Source organism: Gekko japonicus, unplaced genomic scaffold, assembly GCF_001447785.1.
Source record: "Gekko japonicus isolate JY-2015 unplaced genomic scaffold, Gekko_japonicus_V1.1 scaffold1822, whole genome shotgun sequence".
In the NCBI taxonomy this organism is placed as follows: domain Eukaryota; kingdom Metazoa; phylum Chordata; class Lepidosauria; order Squamata; family Gekkonidae; genus Gekko; species Gekko japonicus.
The window spans coordinates 262,849-276,639 of record NW_015163657.1 but is presented as its reverse complement, the minus strand read 5'-3'; the positions used below and the strand labels follow the sequence as shown (position 1 = coordinate 276,639).

General features: G+C 44.2%; 1 protein-coding gene across 1 annotated transcript in view; it reads left to right on the top strand.

Annotated features, from left to right (window-relative positions):
• ATP6V1H (ATPase, H+ transporting, lysosomal 50/57kDa, V1 subunit H) overlaps nt 1–13,791 on the top strand; it is a 51,351-nt gene that overhangs the window by 6,087 nt on the left and 31,473 nt on the right. Inside the window, exons 3-4 of the mRNA XM_015407711.1 lie at nt 6,326–6,428; nt 13,462–13,551. Of these exons, the coding sequence (XP_015263197.1) occupies nt 6,326–6,428; nt 13,462–13,551 (193 nt within the window). The remainder of the gene's footprint in view (nt 1–6,325; nt 6,429–13,461; nt 13,552–13,791) is intronic.

Genomic DNA, 13,791 nt, shown 5'->3' with positions numbered 1-13,791 from the left:
TCCAGCGCCCAGCCTGATACGGCCTCCAGCAGGGATGGCAGACCATTTGCCGGTGTGTTAGGTGGTCGGTACACCAACCAAATGGCCAAACTCTCCTCAGCCTCCAGCATCGCACCGACACACTCCATACCCGCGATCTCTACCTGCGGGAGCGCCCTGAAGGAGGAAGCCTCCCGAATGAAAAGCGCCACTCCTCCCCCCCGCCCTCTGGTCCGTGATTGGTGAAGGACCGAGAACCCTGGAGGGGCAAGCTGGTTGAGCGCAACCGTCTCGCCCTCTTTCACCCAGGTCTCGGTCACGCATGCCAGGTCTGCTTGCTGTTCCTGCACGAAGTCCCGCAGGATTTCGGCTTTGTTGTTAATAGACCTGGCATTGCACAGCACCAATGACGGAGGAGGGTTCTGAATCCTGACCCCACTGCTGGCCACCCTCGGGATGAGTCGAAGGCTGGAAGGGCGCCGAGCCATACTACTTCTCTGCGGCCTTCGCACTCGACCTTTCCTCGACCCACCGCCATACCTCCCTCTCCCCAAGAGCACTGGAATTTGTTTCCCATGCATCACTGGCGGGCTCCGCGCAGCTTCAGGCCGCCAACCGATGGCCAGGTCACACATACCAACTACTCCAACTAACAATTAATACGTGCTATTCTGTGCAAAATACAAAACAATTTTACCAGTCTACTAACTGTACTTCTTACTGTTCATGTCGGGGGTCTCCCTACCTACTAATTAATTTAATTTAAGCCCCGGCACTCACACCCAACCTTCGTTCACTCACTCGTACATACACATATAGCACTCATCCCACTCATCCCAGCAGACTCACACCATACACTCTTAGCTCTGACACAGCTATGTTCCTGGGTGCCTGGCAGATTGACCAGGCTCTGACATCGATGTTCTTCTGGATTCCACCAGGTCGTGGGCTATGAGATCTCCCGCCCACATCTGTTTCATTCAGGTAGGGGCCCGTATGTTCCTATCATTCTTTTCTTTCTTTTGTTCATAGGTCAGGTACTTCAGTGTTTCACACATGCCAGCACTTTAAAACTGACAGGATGATGGTTGAGGCCTAACATAGGACTTAGAGTAGATGTACATAGTGATTGGTCCAAAGGCACAGTCTTGCTTCTAAGGATTTCCTTCTACCCCCACCCCCTATGAGATAGGGTTGGAACCTTCTGCCTTTTGCTCTCAGATGTTGTGTGAACAGTTTTTAAAGATCACACAGCAAACCATAAATGGTGGTTTTCTGCTCTATTAATAGGAAATCCTTACCTTAAGGTTTCCACTCCTCCATAGGTACTTTAATGTTTCAGTTAGTCTTAGAAGATCTTAGTTTTTAGTAGTCTGTAAATAAAAATATGCATTTTATCTGTAGTTTATAAAGGAGAGCATTCAGCTATGTGGTGTTCAAATCCACTGGGTTTAGAATATATGAGTATTCTCCTGCATGAATCCTGCATGATCATTTTTTGTGACAGCTATAGGGTAATATGAACCAAGAGTCCAAGGAGCTAGCGAGCAAAATCCTGCCTTGTCCCAAAGCACATGGGGTCCATCAGAGGAGAATGAAAGAATCAATGAAAAATAGTTTACCATACAGAGAGGATCCCTCTTAACTAGCACAAGCCAAATGGTAGCTTAAAAAGGTTAACTTTTTATTGTCCCTCCTAGCAAAATTTCCAGTGGCGTTTTTTAATGGACAAAGAAAATAAAATTAAAAGCCAATTTAGAAAGTTTAGATGGCCAGAAGGTGAGGCATCCAGGGCTCTCTCACCATGGCTGGTTGTCTCTTAGTTCCTGCAGACAAAATTGCAGAATGGGGCCAATGCTTTTTTTTTTTTAAATGGTTAACAATGAGATGACTTCTGATAAGATGGAAAATTTCAGAGAAGTAAAGTGGCCCTGACCTGGGTAGCCCAGACTAGCCTGATCTTGTTGGATCTCAGAAGCTAAGCATGGTTGGCCCTGGTTAGTATTTGGATGGGAAGCCACCAAGGAAGTCCAGGGTCGTGATGCAGAAGCAGGCAATGGCAAACCACCTCTGAATGTCTTTTGCTTTGAAAACTCTACGGGGTCGCCATAAATCGACTGTGACTTGACAGCACTTTCCACCACCAAAGCGGCCCTTTGCACAGAAGAGGAACTACACGTACTGTGAGGAAGTGTGTAACAGAAAGGAAAACTGAATCACAAGCTGCTGTGTCATTTATGGAGTGAAAGAGTGAATCACAAGCTGCTGTGTCACAGAGTGAGAGAGTTCTTTTTTTAAAAAAGTAGACTGCAGCACTGAGGATTGTAATGGCTGCTTCTTTCTGCTGTAGCATTGTAATTCTGTACCTCTGTCTTACTGTGGCTGGAAAGATGGCCACATTAATTCCTAGACAACAGTATTAAATGTCTTATTTCCCCCCACTGCTGAGCAGGAGTGGTTCATTAACCTCTGGAATAGCTTTCTAAATTGGCTTCTAAGAAAAGTGGAATGAAATATTATCTTGGACTTTATTTTTTTTAAAAAGGTTTTGTTTTGAGTCTAAGAAAATCTGCACCATATACTGCTATTCAGTTCTGGTCTAAATGATATACTTAACACATCCGAAGTGGTGGCATGATTCCTGGCAACGAGGGTCAACATTCATTACAAAAATCTCATGCTCAGAGTTCTGAGCCTAGGACCCAGGGGGAAACATGAAATAGCTGGGCATTGTGAGCTTTTGTACATAAGTTGCTTTGTGTGCTGGTCAAGAACATGTGAAGGCACCATGACACAGACTGAGGGCTATGTGTTTGTCTACAAAACTATAGTCTTTCCCAGAGAAATAACTACAGTTCCTATGAGGCAGTGCAGCAATGTACATTGGTCAGTAAGAATCAGCCTACTATCTGGGAAGTCTAGGTTCAGAATCCCCAGTCTACAGAGGAAATGTGCTGGGTGAACTTGGTCTGAACACACACTCTCAGCCTTATCCACTTCACTGGCTTGTTGTTATTCCTCATCTAAATAGTTTACATTGCTTTCCTACTGAGAAGACTGGATTATGTGAGTGAGAAAGGGGGAGAGAACCCAGTACCCAGGAGAGCCCTGGCATAATGAGCTCAACAAAACACACACTGTAACAAGGCACACAAAAGTTCAAACCTTGAATAAAACTTTGTTGGTCTTAAAGTGCTTTGTATGTCTCCCATGTGAGGCAGCTGAGCAAAGCAAGGCAGGCAGAAGGGGAGGAGCCTTAGCCAATGGAGGTGAAGAAAGACTTGCCTTTGTCTCCTGTGAGATTGAGGCAGCCTGGCCAGGAAGCAAGCTCTGACTCGTTCCCTCCCTCCCCCTGGGAGAAGGAGGGGGAGGAGCCTCAGCCAGTGCAGAGAACAGAAGCTTGCCTATCTATTTCTCCTATGCAGTTGAGAGAGACTGGTAAAGCAAGCTGTGATGCAGCAGCAGAATTGGAGAAAGAAGCAGGAGACAGCCAGTTCCTCGTGGGCCAGATAGGAGCCCTCCAAGGGCCTGATCCGGCCCATGGGCTACATTTTGACACCCCCTGCTCTAGAGATTCCACCTACCATAAATCATTGTAAGCTTTATGTAGGAAGTTACAGAAGCATCAGTACTTTCAAGGACAGTTGTAAACTCACATAGCTATTTAGTCCCTGTTCTTTCAGAGATTTTCTCAGTGGTAGAAGATACCAAAAGCCTCATTCCCAGGAGCAGAAAGCAAATGTTCTAAGTTCTGGGGGCTAAAATAGTCACATGAAACATCAAAGAATTCTTGAAATGGTGGGCTCCAGAGGTGGCAAAGTTATCAACTCATCATGCCAAAAGCATGTGGTAGGCCTTTCTGAACAAACTGATAAATCAAATGAAAACAGAAATCAGCCTGTAATGGCTGTATTGTCTATATTGTCTAGATCAATGATATTTGCTCAGTGGCTCAGGGACCACATGTCGTTCTTTGACATGCTGCCTGTGGCTCTTCTGAGCACTGGTCCCCAATGTGATGTCCACTTTCTTGGGCTATTGCCTGATAGGGCTTGTGGTTGTTTTACATCTTGTAACAACCGCTGCCACAGGGACTGAAGGATGGGTATGCTGCAAGCCTTCCTGAGCTGCAGGCCTTGTGCTGAGATGGGAGGTGGAAGTAAATGGCTCTTCCTCTCCAGCTACCATCCCTTCTCTGTAACCTTTGCACTCGCATCCCTGTGCCTGCCAGGATGAAAGCAAGCTGGCTACAGAGAAGATAGTAAAACTTTGATTATTACCCTGGCAGCTACCTGAGAAAAGAGCAAGCTGGCTACAGTGGAATGGTGGCAGTTTCATTCCCCTTTCTCTGTAGCCAGTTGGCCCTCCTCTGGGCACCTTGGCAGTCTCACTCTGTAAGCTGCTGTGCCTTATGCTGAGGGGAGAGCAAGAAGGCAAGAGGGAAACCTTTCAGCTCATTCCAGATACACAAGGACTGGCTAAGGTTCAACAGTGATGGGGAGAGACATTATATTTAATATTAATAATTACATATTATGTTGTTATATGTGTGTTTGGGGTGGAGCATGTCCCTTCTTTGTTTGATGGTAACAAGCACTCCTTTTATTGTGTTTTTTTTAATCCCCCAGTGTTTTATTTTTTGGGTTTTTTTAGATTTCACTTTTTTCTGCAAAACGGGTGTTTTTCAGGTTTGTAGAAAGATCTGTCTTACCTGTTCACAGCTCCACTCACTGTATTTAAGTATCCCTACATTTGGCCAACTTGACTATTCGAATATACAAGTGAGGCGGGATGTGTCTTGCAGGGGGCGGGGGGGGGCCCCCCACCCCCCCCCCCCCCGCTTGCTGAGCCTGGTGCTGCTCCAGGCCCAACCACCTACTGTTGATTCCAGCTGCTGGTGTCTTCTGCTGCTGGGCCCAAAGTGTCTGCCATTTTCCTTCTCCACTGTTAAGTACATTGTCTGTGCAAGCAACACAATTTTATTTGGGGAGGGGTTTAAGCCTCCCTGGCAGAGCTGCGGTGGCTCAAGTGGTTAAGACTGCAGGCTGGAAGGTTGGTAGTTCAGCAGTTCGAGATCCGAGTGCCGCATGATGGAGTGAGCTCCCATTTCTGGTTCCAGCTCCTGCCAACCTAACAGTTCAACAGCAAAAAATTGCAAGTTGATAAATAGGTACCACTTCGGTGGGAAGGTAATCTGACTCTGGGGGGGTGCTCATCTCCATTTCCAAGCCGAAGAGCCAGCGCTGTCCGAAGACTTCTCCATGGTCATGTGGCTGGCATGACTAAATGCCGAGGTGCACAGGATGCTGTTACCTTCCTACCAAAGTGGTACTTATTTATCTACTTGCAGTTTTTTGCTTTTGAACTGCTAGGTTGGCAGGAGCTAGGGCCAGAGATGGGAGCTCACTCCATCACACGGCATTAGGGTCTCAAACTGCCGAGCTTCCAGCCTTCCGGTCTGCAACTCAGCGTCTTAACCTCTAAGCCACTGCAGCTCCTCCCTAAGTATTACTAGACCCATGCAATAGTGTAAATCTGTAAGCTGTAATCAAAAGATCTGTTTACAGATTAAAACAAAAACAAAACAATCAGCCCAAACCCTGCTGTGCTTCAGGAAGAAGTTCTTAATCAGCAAGTCTGGTTATGATTTGAGGAAGCATAACTCTCGCAAGTGTTAAACTTGTTGAATTATTTAATTTTGAATTGAAATCACCACTGCTGGTCTACGTGTATGGGTTGCTTGACCAGGTGCGCAGAGATGCTCTGACTGCACTTGCTGTTTTCTTTTGAATTTTGCCTGTATGTGGTTGTTTAACCTTTATTTTTCCAGCTTGCACTGTTTTGTGCTGAGGCCAGCTTCTCACCTTCTAAGTTCTACTACAAGTTTTTAATCCTTTCTCCTCTGATTAGCAAACTTAAATTACTAACCTGCTCAAGTGAATTTATAGTAGAAGTTCAACATGTCAAATTAAAATTAGGAGCTACGCGTTTTTCACATACATGTACACATTTTTCAAGCCTGTGTGGGAAAAGTCTATTTTATTTCCTCCTTTGAATGATATTTTGGTGAGATCTTTTTGAAGCGGTTGAGATAGAGTGAAGAATTTGAATGGCCAAGAAGAGACTTCTGAATTTTTTTAAAAAGATAAAGTAGTATTTTTTATCCTTCTTCACTTATAGAATCATGTCTTTTAGCAAAATGCAAACCTGTTGAGTTTCATACTTCATAGAATTCCATATTGATTTAATAAGTTTTGGAAGGGAGCTGTATTCGTGAAACAAAAGATTATCATAAGAAACACTCTTCCACTTACAGACATCTTTTCACTGCATATTTTCGTTCCAGGGGGCAGATGATTTCAGCTGATGACTGTGACTTTATTCAAAAATTTGAAAAGAAAAGAAGCCCAGAAGAAAAACAGGAGCTGCTACAAACTGAAGGCCACCAGGTAATATAACATCCCTTGCAAAAAGATGTCCCTTCTAGAAGTTCAGCATTTTATTTTATTTTTTTAATTTTTATTTATTTTATTACTACAAAGACTATAAAAAGGAGGGAAGTGCATGGAGATACTAAAACTAACATGTGAAACTACAAGAATAAAGCAAGGATCATATTATCATCAAAGAAACATATTTGTCTTTCTACAATTTACCAATAAAAAAATAAGAGAATGACACTGAATGCCTTCTTACCATAACATAGCTATCTTAAGCCCTTTTAACCATATATTGGGTACATTATAGCCTATTATTTTTATACAACCAGTAATCTTTCAGAACTGCATTACATTACAAAAAAATTATTATTATCTCCTGTGTTTATTTTTTTTATATTTCAGCTTAACTTTGAGGGTTTTGGGAGCCGCCCCTCCTTTTTCAGAGTCAGAATCTTCTGGAGAGCTACCAGAATTGCTTGAACTGTCCTCAGACTCATGATCACTTTTGTCTTCTACTTGTGTGTTGTCCTCTGTTTTTCCTTTGTCTTTAGCCGCTCCTTGTTGTTCCAAGAAAGTTTTTGCTTTCTGGGCAGAGTCAGTTTTCATCTTTTTGTCGTTATAGTTGAATATAAGTCCTGGGAATGTCCATCTGAAGGGAATGGAGTGATTATGCAGAAAAGAAGTTGAATTTTTGTATTGTCTCAGTTTTCATATCTCAAATGGAATGTCTTTCAAAATCCTTGCTTCCTCGCCTTTAATTTTCAGAGGGTTCCCTGTTGTCGCTTCAGGATTACATCTCTAGTTGATCTTTTGGAGAATTTAACAAATATTTCACCAGGTAGCTTATTTTTCTTAATGAAGTCAGAGTAGGTTCGATAGACTAGGTCAGTATCGTTTCGTAGTACCTAATATCTACCACTGGTGCCAATGCTTCGCTTAATATTTCTTTTAAATTCTCCCCTTTCTGTTCTGGGATTTGCAGCTGGAATAGTCCGGCAAGGTGGGATACAAATAGAAATAATAAATAAATAAATAAAGAACAACTATTTATTTATTTATTTATTTATTTATTTATCGGAGACCCGCTCTTTTTCCATGACCTCCAGTCTCTATTTAACATCATCTGTCTTAGCTTTATCTTGTTTAATATCAACTTGTTTAATAGCTTTATCTGTTTTATCTGCTCTTTTGTCTATTCCCATCAGTTGTTTCTGGAAACAATCAATTTTGTTATTGATGTTAGACATCTGGTCCAGCAGAGGGCACAACGCTGCTTCCATCATATTAGGGAAGTCAGTAACTACTTCTGAATTAAGACTAGAAGTCACTGAATGGGTAGTTCCTGGAGAAGGTCTTTTTTTCAATGCCATTTTCTCTCCTCTTCCCGGCATGTTTACACATGTTAAAATTCGTTTAAACAGACTGAAAGTTCATTGACTTCACTGCGCTTTAGGCTATTTTGTAGCCCCTTTGCTTGATTTAAGATTCTCTTGCAACCATCGCTTTTAATTTCAAACTGCCACTCAAGTACTTCTACTTTTCATGGGGGTGGAGTCCCCCTCTCCACCCCTCCCTCTACGTCAGGTTGATGCTTTAGAGCCGTTTCTCTGTTTTGCCGGCTCAAGTAGCTTAGGGGGGTTTACTTAACTCACAGTTCATTCAGTCGCTTAGTGACTACTTCTAGCTGCAGGAAAATCAGTAACGCTGGATTGGTTGTCCACTTTGTCCGGTGTGTGCTGCTGTGCACCATTTTGGCCTCGCAACAGTGGGACCTCTCGGAGTAAAGAAGTGCCTCAATTCCTTGACCGTCGCCTTGGAAGAGGCACCTTTTGCACCACAGGCTGAGGGCCCCCTACAAGGGCTCAAGGGGGGCTCGGAATCATCCAAGTCCCCTCCCGCCCGCTGCGGGCTGGGGTGCCTGCACCGGAGCTCGATGGGGCACACCCGGTCCATAAGTCGCCGAAACTGGAAACCAGAAGTTCAGCATTTTAGAAGTTTTATCTTGGTTTTACAAGGTTTGCATCCCTGTCAGGTGTTGTCACAGCTGTCTTGTGATGGGCTGCAGTCATTATGAGAGATTTTAATGCATTTCCTTATGAACTAGGGGTAGAGTCCAGGCAATATCATCAGTAAGCCCCAATGCAAGTTAAGCATTTAACCTCAGAGCGAAGTTATAGCTGGCTTTGTGTATTGATGCAAAGTGACACATGGTGGCTACAACTGTAAACACCAATACATATAATAAGATTTATTTAGAAATTTTTAAAATTGCAATTAACTCCAGCTTGTAGGAATCGGTTCATACATATACAGTAGAGGCAGCACCTTGGTATACTTCTGTCATACCTGGGTAGAGCTCCAGCTCAGAGCCCCCTCCCCCCAGCTACCCACTGCCATCAGCAAGGCCAGTAGGAGAAGAGACAGCAGGCAGGCACCTTTCAGTCCCCTGTTCCTCACTTGGACTCCTTCTGGAAGCACTTGTTTCATCATATTTAAACTGATATTGAGATTAGTATTAAAATGATATAAAGCTGCTTTGGGCATCATTGGTTTGGCTGAAAGCAGGGTAAGGCACCAGACATGCTTGATTACCTAGAGGGTTTGGTTCACAAGTTGTCTGCCACTTGCAATCAGCAGAGCTGAATATTTGACAAACTGTTTGTTTGTATTCAAGCACTTACCAAATCTTCTGAGTAGTGCGTAAAAGGTGATGGTGTATGTGCATTCTGATACCACTTTCCTGCATTTTCCTGCTCTGTCTGCCATCGCCATCTGCCCTTGCTGTCTGCTGTCAATGAGGTTCTTTACGTACATAAAACATTTACATCAGTCAGAGAGTGGCTGACAGATGTGAGATTGTCTCTGTCCCTTACAAGTGCCTGGCCCAGTGCGCCTAAGAAAGCCACTGTCAATCTCATCTTTGATTCACTGAGTGAGAACTTTTAAGGTGCTGTCTTATGTAGAGTTACTCCAGCTCAAGTGATTTCAGTGGGTTTAGACTGCAATCACTGTACATAGAATTGCACTCTTAGTGCATTAGTTTGGAGCAGTGCAGCTCCTGGCTGAGGGACTTGATATGAAATTAACCAAAACTTTTTTTCTTTTTTTTTTTTAGCCATAGAGGTATGTACTTTCAGGATATATAGTACAAACAAGAAAGGAAATGAGAGTTAGGGAGCAAGAGAAGAAGAAAAGAAGGATAAATCCTGCCAAATGTGCAGGTTCAAAAAGCAGCCTATGCAGCCTAACTGAGCTTCTTTTCAAAAAGACATCCCGTAATGACCTGGGATATAGTAGACTAACTTCCCAGCTGCCACGCTAACTGCTGCCACTGGGGACATGTAAACCTCCTCTCAGTTTTGTTTGTGAGGAAATTTTCAGGGTGCTCAAAAGAGAGGCAAGACTTGACCGAAAAAGGACATTTCAAACACAATAAGTTCAAATGTCAACAGTGATTTTTCCAATGTTCTTAGCACGCCTATTAAAATATTCATAGTTAATAAAGTAATCACATGTCTGTATCTGTTCCCCACTGCAGGAATGGAGCAAGCTTGTCTTTGAGACTTGCTCTGGTTGCTCCAAAGTAAAGGGGATGATTTTGGCTCAGTGTATCAAGGAGGATAGGGGTCTGTAGTGGGAAGGCAGTAAAAATAAGCTTCTACAAACTCCTTCCGTTCACAGAAGCCCAAGGCCCCAGACTTACCTGGACCCTGTTTGTGTGCCTGGGAAGGGGAAAAGAGTGAGGCAATGCAGTTTTTGGTCCTTGTTGGGGCTGGTGACACGGTGGGTAATGGCCGGGGAGACCTCAGCCCCTGCACAGGTTTCCCTCGGCTCCCTCCCCCCTGCTAATCAGGCTGTGCCTGGCTTGGCTGGGGGCAGAACCTGTGCCAGTGGGCTGTGCAGAAGGAGTCTTCCTTCTGGTCTGCCCTGCCATGCCACCAGTGTCAGTCAGCCTCATGAATTTCCCCACCTGTCCCTTCCTCTGTTTCATAGTGTTTCGGGGTATTGCGCAGAGTTTTCCCTGTATAATCCATGTTTGCTTTATTGTGTTATTCTTTTCCTCCGTAACAGCTGTGTTGGGTGGTATCAACATGGGGCCTGATCCATTTTGGGGGGGAAGGTGGCCTGCATGCCTGCTTCCCCCATCTTGGGGATCCCCTAAAGGGATTTTGGGGTGACGGCTTATGGGGACATGCCCAGCTCGGCGGCTGCCAAGGCACCCTTACCTTCAAGTGACATGGGAGACCATGCAGTGGCTTATGCCGATGTGGAATCCTACATCCTGCCATCCCACAGTATCCCCTGGGTTCAGTTGGAGTATTTCGGCTGGCAGGCGGGTTGCTCCATGCTGGGCCAAGGCTCTGACAGCTGTTTTAGTCGATAAAGTTGTGGCTATTTTCAATCCAGAAATTTGTCCTTGGCCATTGCATGTTCTTGTGGGTGTGTGTGTGTGTGTGTGTGTGTGTGTGCCACGCTGTCTCCTCACCCCTTCAGCACTGGGGCTACAAGTCTGGAGCCAGCCTGTTTTACAGAAGTGTGTGCTCTTATCTCTTCCTTCCTGCACTGTCTTGTGGAAAGCAGAGGAGAAACAGGGAATGACCCTAACTTACTTTCTCACTCTGTTTACTTAAGAAACTACCTGTATGTTTAGTTTCATTGGAGGCATTCAGCAGACAGAGCTGCCTTGGGAATTCTGGTTGTGTAAAACTTCTTATCTTTAGTCTGCAGGACAAGAATTCAACACTGTATGCTCCTTGGTTCTCTTCCCCATCACCCACCCCCAGAGTATAAATCAAGCAGCCCTTGTTACTACTCAGTGTGCATTCCACTGAAAGAACTAATCAAATGGAGCATGCAGTAGTCATGTGTTTGGAAGGAAGTCCCCACTATATTCAATACTTGTAAAAGGTAAAGGTTTCCCTTGCTCGAAAGCCAGTCGAATCCGACTCTAGGGTTGCGGTGCTCATCTCTGTTTCAAAGCTGAAGAGCCAGCGCTGTCCGAAGACGTTTCCGTGGTCATGTGGCCAGCATGACTAACCACCAAGGCGCACGGAACGCTGTTACCTTCCCACCGAAGTGGTACCTATTTATCTACTTGCAATTTCTTGCTTTCGAACTGCTAGGTTGGCAGGAGCTGGAACTAGAGACGGGAGCTCACTCCATCATGCGGCACCCGGGTCTTGAACTGCTGAACTACTGACCTTCCACAGCCTGCAGTTCAGCGTCTTAACCACTTGAGCCACCGCAGCTCCTTCAATACTTGTACTGAAGTACAATACTTAAGGTTTTAAAAGATTTTGACACTTAAAGCTCTGAATGGCACAGGTCCAAAGTAACTGAAGGACCATATTCTCAAGTATGAACCTCCCCAGGATCTGAGTTTAGCTGGTGGATCCATGCTGAGAGACCTACTTACAACAGGATGTAAGGCTAGCAAGGCTCTGGGGGAGAACTTGTTCTGTTTGTAACGATATGAGCTTATGTTTGTATTTCTGTATAGTGGTGATGCTGCTTATGTGTGTCTCTAGCATGAATACCTATGCAATATGTATTCAGGGATTGCTGTATGTTGTGTGTTGCTTTGTTCTGCATCTCATGCTTGCCTAGAAATAGGCTGGCCTGGGCCTGCCGTTGCACATACGGACCATGTGCGTCCCTGGAATGTATCCCATGACTCTTTGGGATGGAGAAGACACCGCGCCATTGCACCCACTTGGAGAGCTATGGAAAATCCCCAGCGAACCCCGGCATTCTTGGAATGGAAAGAGCAAGTGACCCTACTCCCTTAATCTGGTTTGGAGATCTAAAGACAATAGCGTTTATGGCTTTGGAGCAGGAACCAGATCTGCAAATCAAGAGGTGTCCATGGGAACGGAAGATTCACACCTTGCCAAAAGGCACCTTTGATGTAGGAGTAGGATCTGCATATTGCCACCACCCCTTAGGAGAGCGTCATCCCCTTCGTCATCCCCTCGTCACCCCCTCTTCATCCAGTAGTGATAGTTTAGAGGACGGGTTTGATAGTTTATGGCTGGATAGCACATGCCCCAAAAAGAGTTTATTTAAGGAGAAACTCTCCTTTGTCTCTCTGGTTAACCCACCCTTCCCATAGCAGTGCACTAAGGTGCTACAAGTGACTCTACTACTTAAGTTCTCCGGGAGTCGCGACCCAGAGAGCTCACACGTGGTTTGGCTGGTCCTACCTGTGTGCCTTGGAGTTCACAAGCTGCTGCATTTCGGCTGCCCAGCGTTCCAAGGAGGGGAGTTCTTCCTCAGCTGGACCTCAGATGAGTATAGCCGTGCCCCATTGTGTCTTCCCCATTTTGATGCTTTTGTTATTTTCTATGCTGTAATTGTTCTAATGTACTATTGTAACTAAGGAGCTTGTATGAATTTGTGTGATTCCGATTTTGTATGCCTGATGAAAAACCTTTAGTAAAGACAACATTTATTTAAGGACTAGCGTGTTGTCTCACTTCCTGGGATATAGCCGAGCGTCTCATTCGCCATCCGACCTCTGTATAGACTGGTATAGAACTTACGCACAGCCACAAACACCCAATTTTCCTTGGTAGATAACTTGGATTGGGTCTCCAGGAATTTCCTGGAGAAGTTGGCATAACATGTTGCAACCATCAGGCACTGAAAATCCCATAAGCATGGTTAGGTACATCTCTTTCTGTTCAAATTCCAGGAACTGATTCTAGGAACTGTTGGCATTTCTAACAACAACTGTTTAAAAATATTTATTGCTGCTGTTCTTGACCTGGCTGTTTTCTTATTGCTTTAGATTGTGTGTTTTGGTTGTAGAGATTATATCTTTTTAGTGCTTTGATATTTTTATGTAATTTTGCTTGTATCTGACTTGGATGATATTACAGTAGAAAAGCAGGGTATAAATCACAGTAAATAAGTACTGAAGTCAAACAAGTTCAGACTTTTAAAAATGTTTTCTGTGCTGCCTGTGTTTTCGAAATTGTATGGTAAAATGAGAATGAAAACAGTTGCTAATACTTTAATTTCTTGAAATACCTTTTTCTAGTGTGCTAAAACATTCATAAACCTGATGACTCATATCTCCAAGGAACAGACAGTTCAGTACATTCTAACTATGGTTGATGATATGCTGCAGGTAAGTTAATTAACCTTTTTAAACATTTAACTCTTGATATGTGGGTGTCTTATTTCAACGTAGGCGGCTTTCTTGCTCTCTGCTTAATTTTGTCTTAAAAGGCTGGATGCTACCTGGCAAGCAACCTTATTTGATTTTAATGGGATTGTGCTCTCTGCTGATGTTTCTGAATGTTGCATAGCAGCAGTGGAATATACTTTTTGTGAACAACTGCTGCTGGTTTCTACTTCCACAGCATGT